The sequence below is a fragment of the Brachyhypopomus gauderio genome, chromosome 1 (assembly GCF_052324685.1).
Source record: "Brachyhypopomus gauderio isolate BG-103 chromosome 1, BGAUD_0.2, whole genome shotgun sequence".
Taxonomy (NCBI): domain Eukaryota; kingdom Metazoa; phylum Chordata; class Actinopteri; order Gymnotiformes; family Hypopomidae; genus Brachyhypopomus; species Brachyhypopomus gauderio.
Window position 1 is genome coordinate 1,125,001 of NC_135211.1, and position 12,867 is coordinate 1,137,867.

Sequence of the window (12,867 nt, forward strand, 5' to 3'; positions counted from 1 at the left end):
AGCTGACCCCTGACCTTTGAACCTGTCACATGAAAGGAGTAATACTGCATGAGCTTAGAATGATTAAAAGTACATAATCTTTATTTGAACATAAAGACTATCACATTTGTACAACTAATCTTTTATGGTCTTGGAGTGGTACAGAATAATTGGCTTACTGATTAAGTAATAGACCTGTGAAAAACTTCACAGGTACAAACTGCAGGGCTAGAGCAACACTTTCTTCACTTGTATATACTAGTACATACATGTCTCATAACTGTCTCTGTTTATCTCTGTCTCTCTCTGGACCCACTGTGGAGATCCGGGGTCTTCCTGGCACAACAGGACTGGTCTCACTCTCTGATTAGTGTTAGAGATCTCACATGATTAGATAGCACAGAGCACTCTAACATCTCCCCTTCTCTCTTACCTACCCAGCACACACACATGCGCAGGGCACACACACACACACACACACACACACACACACACACACACACACACACACACACACACACACACTCACACCTCTTTACATTTAAAAGCCTCTTCCATTTTGAAGAGGGCCCCGTGCATGATGCCATTGGTCGAGTAAGCTGGGTTGCCATGGTAACTGTAGCTCATTGAACTCCGAGTTAATGCATTCTGTTTCTCATAAGAAGACCTAGACTTGCATACACATGTACTACTATTAATAAACACACCTAAGCTGTAAGGTCACAACAAATACAGAATAACGCAAACTGCAGCCAATCTGAGCACCTGACTATGGCTCATAATGGCCACAGTCATCAGGGCTCCATCAACATGTTTCCGCCTGAGCGTCACAGTGTGGAGTGTTTCTGAAGACTATACAGTATACATACTGTACTTTCTTACATCTTACATCTGTGAAACGCAGTAAACGCAGGCCGTACAATCAATCTGTACTGTAGTTCAGTTGGTATTTCTCTTTCCAAAGGTGTTGAAGCTGTTAATAATTGTGTGTGTGTGTGTGTGTGTGTATGTGTGTGTGTGTGTGTGTGTAGTCCGTTCCCGTAGCCTGCTCTTCTATGAAGAGGGCGCCCCGCTGGAGGCCAGCCACAGGGGCGTGCTGAGGGTGGAGAAGGGGGAGGGGCCAGCACCAGGATACCCACAGGACCTGAGAGAGACCCACCAGCAGGACCACTCTGCTCCCCTCAGAGGACACCTGAACCCAACACAGACTGACAACACCAGTGCTGGCTTCCTCCTCCACCCGAAACAACACTACCACACACAGTGAGTGACACACACACACACACACACACACACACACACACACACACACACACACACACACACACACACACACACACACACACACACAATGAGTCAATGTATTATGACTTTTGTTCCAAAAACAACTTTAAAAGTAAAAAAATGTATGTGAAGAAACCACATTTAAGTTATAGAATTATGACATTTAATACATTTCATCTGATCTCTACAGTGATTGTATTTTCTTTCTCTTGTTTATTAATACTTAAACACAAAACTCAAATCTTTATTCTAGCCAACATATTTTTGGCAAATGACGCATCACAGTTACAAGAAGAGTTTTGAATATGATAGTTTGAATATGATAAAAAGAAACTTTAGAAACAACAGTCTTTAGAAACAGCCAATCAAATAACTACAACACCTACAACATAGTATCAACTTCCAGTTAAAACTGAAACCAGCCAGTAGTAGACCATTATGACCATTATGACTATTTTGACCATTATGGCACTGAGTAATATTTTGATCCAGTAGTGATGCTTAGGGTAGCCATATGAGATCTCCAGTGCCTGGAACACACCAAAACCATAAAGATATTTGCACTTTAGCAGGTGTGTATTTGAGTATTTATGTAATTTTTACTTAATTTTATTTTATTATAAAAATCAATTATTTATTGTTGTACTAAAATGTAGTTTAAACTTTGTACCATGTTTTACTTTTTATGGATTCGGTAAAGCACTTTGTGGCGATGTCTTGAAAAGTGCTATATAATTAAAGCTTTATTTACTTTACTTACTTACTTTCTCATTACCATTTCTGTGCAGCTGCTTTGTGACGTCAAGCCCTTTTCAATTTTGAATTGAACTGAATTAACTGTAAAAAGTTCTCATTCATCTCTCCACAGAATAGATTTTTAAATCTAATATAGCTCCTTCTTTTTCCAATGCCGTTGAGGATACCTCCTCATTCTACAGATTGAATATTTTTTATTACAATGTCTTTCATTGGACATTTGACCAAATATGAGAGTAAGTGTTGGCCTAGGTTGAATCGGATTTCTAATCTTCCTCACAGACCCCTTTGCATTATTGTACTATGGTTGTATAGTGTATTATTGTTAATTATTGTAGTGTCTGTAGTAAAGGGGATATTAATTCTGTCTTGCCCTCATCTTGTCTTAGAGAACATGATCCTGACGGAGGGGCTGAATACTTCTAACCCTTCTGAGCGGAGCTGCCTGTGTCATTATAGGCCTCCGCTGACCCTTTGACTCTGAGGTCACCATGGCCATGTGTCCAGTGGTGCCCCCTAGTGTTACCACTCCCCCTCCCCTCTGAAATCTTTCCCCCTCCCCACATCAGTACCATGGACACACAGAAGATTGACACACAGAAGAGTGAGCGGGAGTGAGTGAGTGACTCTGTTGTTGGTCTTCTTTAATTAGGACAGGAGACTGCGTCATGCCAGAGTGGTAGGGGACACTTTTTTTCCGTCCTCTAACCCAAACTGGTTTCTTTCTCCAAAGATTTCCCTTTCTCTCTGTTATCTCTACTAAAAATGATTTTTAGTACTGGTGTAATCACAGGTGCCTAATCTGAGCATTACTATGTTTTATTATTTTCTAGCATTAGTTACTATGTTTTTAATAGCTTTGTATTCCTCTTTCAACCACCATATCATAGGAACAGTTTATCCACCGAGTTAACGCTGGACTGCACTTGTTATGCACTAGAAACCCTAAATCATTTAAGTGCCTTTTTCCATGTAGTCATATTTAATATTTACTATTTTCTTAATTTCTCATTTTGTCTCTTAGATTCTTTTACATTAGTCTTACTGAGAATTGATAAAGGTGGTTTATTTTTGCTTTGTACTGTTTTAAAATAGATGCATTTGTACTAAATTTAAAGTTTTCATAATATATTCTAGTATTTTCAGCATTCCAAAAACAGCATATTTATTTTATGCACAAAAAAATAAAGGTAGTTGTTATTTTATAATTTCTAAGGATGATGTAAAGTTTACATGATCTTTTTTGTCACAACTGTTAAACAGTTTTTGTGTTATCTTTATTCTGTATAAAGAAAAGAAAGTTGTGTATATAGGGGCTTTAAAGCAGGACGAGACCAGCTAGAATACCTTCATACAGTTGGAAATCTCATTTCAACCAAAACCTGTGGAGAACTCTGTTCAGATATTTTTGTTTTTCTTTTTTTGATATATACTTACATTTACCCCAGAAAAAACGGATTTTGTGGAAGTTAACATCATCTGGAATCATGTAAAATGAACAGTCATTATGATTTTTGTTTCTGATTATTTGCTGATACCTTCGTGTGTGTTCTAAATTCCCATAGAAATCCAGTTAGTGCCACAATATAAATGTTGTATTTGTCATTAAAACATTAGGCTGCTCCCTCCGGTGTAATTGTTCAAAATGTAGAGCTGGAATTGTGCGTATAGCCTGAACCTTTCTAAAGGAATCAACCAAGACATTGTACCTCCATGCATAAATGAAACGCCACGGTCTGGTTCTACACTTCAGTCTGGGTGTACAGTCAGATCTAAGAGCAGAATTTCAGAAGCTTTGGAGATTGTTCAGAGTTTTATGAGATGTAATTGTTAATGGTACTGCCTGTGTCCTTGTTTAGGTTTGTTTTTCCTTTTGTACATATGATATTGTTCATTCTAGCTGTAAATAAGGAGGATGTATTTTTATATTTCTGATGCATTTTGGTATTCACTGTGCGCCTTGGATTGGTGGAGCTCATGTTGACCTTTGGCACTGTTTTAATATCTTGCTGCATGTCTCTCTGTGCTTGGACTCTTGTTTTCTCTCTATATTATTACAGTAGTTAGAATGAAGCAAAATATAAAAATTTGCAGAAGCAAACCTGATTTCCCCGTGTTATTCTTTTCCTCTCCTTCAGACATATTTATATGGGGACAGGCACAAATCGTACAGTCGTAATGTAACTACAATGTTGGTAGAACCTGAAGCAGGATAAATGAATGCCACGCAGGGCTACATCTCACGTAGTACTGCTGTATGACCACTGGGGGTCAGAGTGGGTTACAGTGTCTTAACGCTGCCTCTTCACTGTAAGGGCTGTTGTGGAGTTCAAATGCATCTCTGTATCTCATGCTGCAGAGACTAACAGGAACTATGAAATGCTGTAGTATACAAACACATAACTTTAAATAGCAAAGATCTAGTCAAGTCAAATGTATTTATATAGCACTTTTTACAACACATTTCACAAAGCAGCTTTACAATCATATGGGTCCAGATCCCTAATGAGTGACAGTGGCAAGGAAAAACTCCCTATGATGGTGGGGATTAGGAAGAAACCTCGGGAGGACCAAGACTCAAAAGGGAACCCATCCTCCATTGGGCGGCCCATTAGCAGAAGTGGTCCAAAAAGTAGTTATATAGTTATAGTGGTTCTAATTCCAGGCCAAGTAGTCAGAGTCCCTTCAGTGTAGATGGTGAGTCTCAGGTAGGAGCTAGCATCAGCACGTCCTCTTGTGGTAATGGCACATCCAACCACGGCATCAGCACATCCACCAGTAAGCCAGACCATCTCCCAGGTGCTTGTATGGAATCATCTTAGTTAGAAGCATGCAAAAAGATAGACAATACAGATTGAGTGTGTGGACATCAATTTAAACAACCATTAATTTAAATGTACACAGCTCACATGCCAGTGATCAGCATGTGGCTCCGGCAGGCTAATCTATAGCAGCATAACTAAAGGGAGGGGTTCAGAGGTGACTACAGGCATGAGGGCTCACTGAGACATTGCTTTCCAGTCAAGTCATTGTCACAACTAGAGTGATGCCAAGACACAGCTGGATGACAGCATCAACATCTCAGATTACCAGAAATCTCAACGTCTGGAGCCCCCCGAGCCCCTACACCTTACAAGGGGAATTTTAGCTGAAGGCTTGATTAAATAGGTGAGTCTTAAGTCTAGATTTAAAGATTGGAACTGTGTCAGAATCTCGGATTGGAGCTGGAAGGCTATTCCATTATTGAGGGGCTTTAAAAGAGAAAGCTCTGCCTCCGGCTGTAGTTTTACTAATTTTTGGAACTAAGAGAATCTAAAGATCTTTACAAAAATAAGCAACATTAATATAGATATATGGGGCTTAGGACTGTGATTAAAATTCATGGCAATCCCTACAGTCATCCCAGCAGCAGTGACATGGAGTGGAGGCAAAAGGAGAGAGTGCTGCCGCTGGTCCTCCTAGAGGTGCGTGTGACTCAGTCAATAAAACTCCCTCACACATTTGGAAGCTCCTCTCTTCACCCAGTGGTGACTCCAGTGAAAGCATCTCTGCTAACAGCATGTCCTCCTGCTACAGCCCGGGGCAGACGTCGGTACCGTCACAGCCTGGGGCGGACGTCGGTACCGCTACAGCCCGGGGCGGACGTCGGTACCGCTACAGCCCGGGGCGGACGTCGGTACCGCCACAGCCCGGGGCGGACGTCGGTACCGCCACAGCCCGGGGCGGACGTCGGTACCGCCACAGCCCGGGGCGGACGTCGGTACCGCCACAGCCCGGGGCGGACGTCGGTACCGCCACAGCCCGGGGCGGACGACGGTACCGCCACAGCCCGGGGCGGACGTCGGTACCGCCACAGCCCGGGGCGGACGTCGGTACCGCTACAGCCCGGGGCGGACGTCAGTACTGCTCGTTTGGTAACAGCAGTCATGAAGCAGCCTTACCAGCAAGACACTGGGACAAACCTACCACAGAACTTAACATCCAGTTAGAAACAAAGTTCACCTGTGCTCACGAGGGAAAAGTCTTTTAACATAAAATGTATCTTTCTTTTGAATAAAAGACATGGGACAAGGAATCTCCCCATGGATTCCTGAGATGAAGGTTATGGTGTAATTATAGGCAGACTATTATTTACCTACAGTAATACACAATTCAGTGGAAATCCCTTTTCAGGATGGTAATATAAGTGGGTGTTTGTGGGTATGTGTAATTGTGAGTTTCAGGGTTTCCAGGTCCACAGGGTTCCTGCAGTCAAAAATGAAAAGCTCAGACAAACCCAGTGCAACCTCACCATCTCCGACCAGAACCATCTGATACTGTAGAAACAACAGCATGTTTTCCTCTTACGTTGGGTGAGGGCTTGTGATTCTACAAATGTACAGGAACAATTTCTTCCCCTTCCAATCTGCCTCTGTCTGAGTGCTTAGACACTTAATCCACATCCCTGACTCCAGAGAATAATGGTTAGGTAAAGAGCAGTGGAAGTGAAAGATACTGACACCAGTACACTGTAGTGTTGCACGGTATACCGATACTAGAGTAGTATCGTGATACTTCGTCATTACAAACGGTACAATACCCAAGTTTGCTTAGTATCAGTGCTATAGGACTGAGTGCGTTTTTTTTAAAGAGCAGTATTTCCAAAGAGTGCCACACGGGGGCAGTGTGCACGTACAGCAGTGCAACGTTTGCCTCCTCTCTGCGGAATAAGAAGACAACGTGTAGGATGGCTGCTAATATAAGCAATATTGCGGACCGTCCTCAGCTTGTTGAAAAACTACACGCACAAAGCGAAATATGGAATTATTATATGGAATATAATATGGATAAAATATGGAAGCGGCAGAAGTGCTGTGTGGAAATACTTTGGTTTCGAAGCAGATACAGATGGAAAACTGAAGGACATGAACAAGCCAGTTTGCAAGCAGTGCTTTCGGAACATTTCAACGAAGGGTGGCACAGCCTGGTTTATATACTTGACGCGATGTGAGCGGTGCGAGGGTCCGTGCGGCGAAAATGACGCAATTGCGTTGGCCTCGCGCGCTGTCGATTCGCGAGGTCGTGCACCTCTCGAATATTGTAACTTTGCGCGCACCACGTCGCAGAGCAATGAACAAAGTCATGTTTGCCAGGTTCATACACCTTTACAAGGTGGATTTCGAGCACTTGTACGTCACTTTCAAAGTCCATTTCAATATTTCCCAGCACGTTAAACTTAATTAAATATTTAAATACTTAAATATTTATACATATACTCTAAATAATTCGCTTTTTAATCACACTATTTCCAGCACTTTTCAAACCTGAAACACAAAGCAACATTAAAATTTGTTAGGTAAATGTTCCTTCCCCTGTTTTTGAGGTGCGTTTCTTTATACTACCACACTACTAGCTTAACACAACGAATCTGTCCAAAAACCTGAAGGACCGGCACGCAAATTTGTACAAAAAATTCCAAGGTTGGTGATAATTCCCATTTCTATTTACTATTTCCCATTAGTATTACTACAGCATACAAGATTATGTGTCCGATTATGGTATCCTACCAAATGTTTGTCATATTGGTTTAAGAGCCGTAAGTGTGACAGCATACAGGGAGAAAAAAAAGAGTGATCGTACTACAATGGATCAATCATCTATGAATACTGACCTCTACTCTAATACTGAAATTTTAGGTACTTAAAGTTGTTTAAAGTATACTTAAAATACACTTTTTGCACTAGCCTTTTTTGACTTCTAAATGTGAATTCCAGTGCACTACTATTATTTATGTTAATTTATATTAATGTGCAATTATTTATTTTTCTGTTTTAATGTGGTAGGGACTACTCCTTTTATTTATTTGACATTTGTGAAACAAAATACAATAGTAATTTGTTTATAAAAAAATAATAAAAAGGCTTTAAAATGGAAATGAGCATAGTATCTGACTTTTGTATCGAATTTCAATATTTTTTAAAGTATCGTATCGAAGTTGTAATTCTTAGTATCATGACAACCCTAGTACACTCACAACACAAATATAACCACTGAGAAGTGGTGGGTAGGAACGGAGAGGATCAGACCACAGCTACCACTCCACTTCCCACACCAAACCTTCACATTTCTGCTTGCCATGTGTGTGTCTGTGTGTGGATATATACTGACAGACAAACAATCCTTGGAGCATTTTTTGAGGAAAATAACCATAATAACCATAACCATTTCTTGTAAATTGGTCCGGTAAAGAAAATTGTATGTTTGGTACCACTCAAACCTGTCAAAATATTTATGCCACAAAATATGTTATAGTGTCTAAGAATTATTGTAATCAAGGAAGCTTCAGTGACTTTTAAAACATCAATAAATTTATGCCAGATGGCCAGAGTTTTCCTCAGAATATTGTCTAGGAGCATAAGGTATGTGCAGTGTTTACGAAGCTTTATTTTGACTTAAGCATGTCTTTAATTAAATCACAATACTGTACTTTATGTTAGTGGAATTTTCACAACAATCAAACTGAGGTACATCACCATGGCAACACTCCTCAAAGCAGTGGTGCAAAAAGGGGGTATGCAGCGTACGCGACCCATAGGGGCGCTGCACTAGAGGGGGCGCCAAATCGATGCCAGAAAACAGGGTTGCCAATAATACTTAATTTGTGTCCATCTTACGCTCGCCACCCCCCGGTCAACAATTTACACTCGCCACCTCCTCCAGGTTCAAATCTCACTCCAAACGATCTTGAAAAGTTGGCAACCCTGAGAAAATTATTTGCCGAGTTGGTGGGAGGTGGGGGGTGCCGTATGTTTGCATACACCTCAGAAAGTAATTGCAACCCTGCCTCAAAGCAGATTTTCTTAGTTGTCCAGCTAACTTTGGTAGACATTTTGTGAACATGCTGTGAGCGTCTTAAAAATGTCTGTCAGGCATATTCATATTCATATCCATATATATGGATATATCTGGATGGCAGATCACTCGCAAACCAGCAGATTCAAAGAAATTTAAAATCTTGAGCAACAATGCTGTGCTTAACACCCTGAAGTGTGTAATCTGGTTGCTTTTTTATCTGTTTCTCTCTCTGAGGCCATTGTGCATAAAGCACATAAATGCTGTAGCTTGCACTCTGGTTACATAATTAAACCCTGCTTATGTGTCAAACAGCCATCCTGTTTGAATCCTGTTGAGTTATTTTAACAGAATCAGGAACTGAATGATTTAGATGTACAAAGGTTAAGACGATCATTTGTGAATGTACAAGATATTTAATAAAAAGGAAGAGAAATCGTCATATCCATAAACAACAGAGGGTTGAGCACGGTGTCTTACCTTGCCAAACCTGTTTCTCCAGACCTGAAGTCATGGCAGTGCCACGCTGAACCACTGAACCGTTGGAGACGCGACACACTTCATGTGCAGCAACTGAAACACCAGCGTCCTTATTTATAAAGATAATGTGGGTCATGTTAGCGAATGTAACGAGAACTGTGTATTTGATTTGATTTACTTGTGTGGACCAATGTACGCGTGTGCTCAGGTAGGAGAGAGAGAGAGAGGGAGGGAGAAAGAAAGGGAGAGAGAGAGAGAGAGAGAGAGAGAGAGAGCGAGAGAGAGAGAGAGAGAGGGAGTGACCAGTTGTGAGTGGTGTTCGTGATTGGCGACGTGAAGCGCGTTCACGCGGGAGGCTCGTGTAGCTGCCGCGCGCGCCTCGCAACCGCGTCGTTCACCACGCAGGACACTCAAATGTAAACGTGTTATTACAAAAACTGTAACAACCTGTAACTATATAAATTATATATATATATTCTTTCAGCCTCGCGCCGTCACGGAAATTAAACATTTGGGCACATTGTGGCACTTCCCTGGGTGCTGCTGTTTCGAGTAAAACTCGCTGGTGGAGAGTTTGGATGGCGGCGTCGGGAGACGGTTCGTCCCGCAGCTCCGACCCGGGGACGGTGGTCACGCCGCCGACCTTGGAGGACGTAGCCGAGGAGGAGGACGTGTTTCTGCCCGGAGGTCCCGCGGAAGCGGCTTCAAGGAGCGGGGCAGAGTCGGTGGCGGGGCGGAATGAAGATCTTCCCCAGGCTGAGCAACTGGAAAGCGAGTTCCTTCACCTCACCATCCGGAAGCAGGTGTCCTACAGGTAGGCAGACGTCGACAGCAGAAAGTTCCTGAAATAGTCACGCAGTGATTAAACCCAACAGGACAGAAGACACCCGCCGAGCTCCGGACAGGTAGGCACTCACCTCAGTTGAGCCTAACGACGACCTACTTTCCGCGGAGTCCCTGAATCTTTGAGTCTCGGGTTGTGCTGGGACTGCTGTAAGACACCAGACGGGGTGGCAGATGACCCGTAACACGGGGACACACGTGTGACCCACACGTGGTCACACCACCCCGGACCAGGGGCTGATCTGTGGTCCAGCCTGGTGGTCACACCACCCCGGACCAGGGGGTGATCTGTGGTCCAGCCTGGTGGTCACACCACCCCGGACCAGGGGCTGATCTGTGACCCAGCCTGGTGGTCGCACCACCCCGGACCAGGGGCTGGGTCAACACTTACAGTTGTAGGTGTTTACACGGTGACATTGTTCCCCTGTGGGATGGCCTGCTGTATGGAGCACATGATGTTGTGCAGGTGTTCTCCGGTCTGTGATAAAGGCGCATCGTTGCAAAACTAAAGTGTGTTGGTGAATTATGCTGAACTATGTAAATCAAAGCACAAAGATCATCTGCTATATACCCTTTAAAAGGTGAAATCTGTAATGATTTATCTGGCCTGAATGTTACATACGACTTCACTGTCAGTTTAAGTAGAGTGTGCTGACATCAGCTCAAATGCTGACTGAGTGTGTGCACAGCAAGCCCAGCTGAGTGGAAGTGTGTGTAAAGGTGTTTTCATTTGAATATAAAGGAGCCTGTCTTTACAGTAATCTACAGATGATGACAATGTAAAACTTGAACAGAGACTTTGTCTTTGACTAACACTTGATCTCACTGATAAATGGCACCAGTCCATCCCTGGCCTATCAAACCAGGTCTTTTTTCTTAGTTTCTTTATGCCCTCTCTCTCTCGCTCTCTCTCAAATGGACCTTCATCTAAATGTCCCCCATGTGATGGTGTTACTGAAACAACTTTTACATGTATCTCCCAACTTTAAAAGCTGATTCTGTCAATGTATTTTTTCTTAAAATACAAGGATTAGTATTAATCCTGATATTATTATAGTATTAATCTCAGCAAATTAATATGCTGAAGATTTAGTCTTGTTTTTCTTCTTCAATCAGTCTGTCTTGCTTTCATTTTATTTGTAAGTTGGTGATGGAATGTATGCACATTATGTAATGATGATTAGTGTTGGTGTTCAAAGCAGGGTACAGTGATGTAACTGAGAATCTGTGTGTTTAGTGATGTGGTCCTGTGTGTGTGTGTGTGTGTTTGTGTTTAGTGATGTGGTCCTGTGTGTGTGTGTGTGTGTGTGTGTGTGTGTGTGTGTGTGTGGTTCATGCCTGAGTATTCATGTGGTATGGATGTGTTCCTGTGTTGTAATCAAGTTTTTATTGAAGATTTGTCATACAACAGATGAGACAAACAGTATAAAAAACTCTCTCTTTAAACCCCACCCCACCCCACCCACATCTAACCCACTTAAACCAGTTCACCTTACCCATAACTATCCCTTCCCACCCAACCACCACACACTTAGCACAGTATGTATATGAAACAAAGTCCATGTACAGAAAGTGATCATGATAAAAGAAGAAAGATGTGTTCCTGTGTGTCTTCATGTCTGAGTATCCGTGTGTTTAGTGGTGTGCTCCTGCATGTTTGAGGTGGTATGTGAATTTCTGTGTGTTAGTGTGTACACTGTGCTGTGTGAGTAGGTCTTCTGTAAGGGGATCAGAGGGACAGTAAGTAATTTGCATATTTTTGCTTAGTAAATAATTCAAGCTCAAGACTGACACTTGGCACCAACAGGCCTGTGGCCAGTCAGCATCTCCACCACCTGGCATGGCTGGCTGGTACCCGGGACCCTGGTGGGTGTTCAGGAGCACAGCGGCCTGTGCTAGTGTCAAACTTCCTGCTGATTCACTACTGCAGCAGAGTGAGACAGGGAGGGTGAGAAAGAGAGTGAGACAGGGAGGGAGAGAGTGGGAGGGAGAGAAAGAGAGTGAGACAGGGAGGGTGAGACAGGGAGGGTGAGAAAGAGAGTGAGACAGGGAGGGTGAGACAGGGAGGGTGAGAAAGAGAGTGAGACAGGGAGGGTGAGAGTGGGAGGGAGAGAAAAAGAGTGAGACAGGGAGGGAGAGAAAGAGAGTGAGACAGGGAGGGTGAGAAAGAGAGAGGGGGTGAAGGCGGGAGAGAGGGTGAGCGGGAGGGAGAGAGATGTGAGGATGAGAATGAGACATTGAGGGAGGGAGGGAGAGAGGGATTGTGAGGAGGGCAGAAGTGTAAGAGGGATGGTGGACAGTGTCAGGAGAGTGAGTATGTTAGGAAGGAAATAGGACAGAGACACATGGGGACAATTACTTCTGGGAAAACCCAACGCAAGGTTTAGAATGAGAGTGACACAGGGACCCAGGGGAAACCCCTGCAGAGCTGCTGTTCGTGTGAACGTATTTGGGTCTGACCTGGTCATTAACCATATGGTGGGAGTCAATTAGCAGACCTCGGCCTATTAACAATCACACTGGGAGTTAGCAGCCCACGCAGTGTGAGTGATCCAAACACTGGCTAGGGAGACAGCAATCATAGCTCCTCCCTCTGCAGTATTTCACATAATGTTTCTCTTTAGAAGACCTGTACAGGTGAGAGTCTCATCACTTGTGGATTGTGGAGCATGTTTTTAACCATCCTGCACAAAG

At 43.0% G+C, this 12,867-nt stretch overlaps 1 protein-coding gene and 2 long non-coding RNA genes across 6 annotated transcripts in view; 2 read left to right on the plus strand and 1 right to left on the minus strand.

The window, feature by feature from the left end:
• creb3l1 (cAMP responsive element binding protein 3-like 1) overlaps positions 1-4,120 on the plus strand; it is a 47,430-nt gene extending 43,310 nt beyond the window's left edge. The window contains exons 11-12 of the mRNA XM_077005477.1: positions 1,011-1,242; positions 2,409-4,120. Of these exons, the coding sequence (XP_076861592.1) occupies positions 1,011-1,242; positions 2,409-2,445 (269 nt within the window). The 3' untranslated portion in view covers positions 2,446-4,120. The remainder of the gene's footprint in view (positions 1-1,010; positions 1,243-2,408) is intronic.
• Positions 4,121-4,438: 318 nt separating this feature from the next.
• On the minus strand, positions 4,439-10,662 carry LOC143514417 (uncharacterized). 2 transcript variants are annotated; one of them, XR_013130879.1, is made up of 3 exons: positions 10,248-10,662; positions 9,331-10,172; positions 4,439-4,836 (listed from the first exon to the last, which is right to left on the minus strand). It is a non-coding gene; the product is annotated as an uncharacterized LOC143514417 (long non-coding RNA). The 2 variants fall into 2 exon arrangements; XR_013130876.1 differs by having other exon boundaries at positions 9,331-10,138; positions 10,248-10,661.
• The window catches only part of LOC143514471 (uncharacterized), a 35,996-nt gene continuing 33,136 nt past the window's right edge, over positions 10,008-12,867 (plus strand). For all 3 annotated transcript variants that reach the window (XR_013130889.1, XR_013130885.1, XR_013130892.1), the window contains exon 1: positions 10,008-10,144. This is a non-coding gene — a long non-coding RNA (uncharacterized LOC143514471). The remainder of the gene's footprint in view (positions 10,145-12,867) is intronic.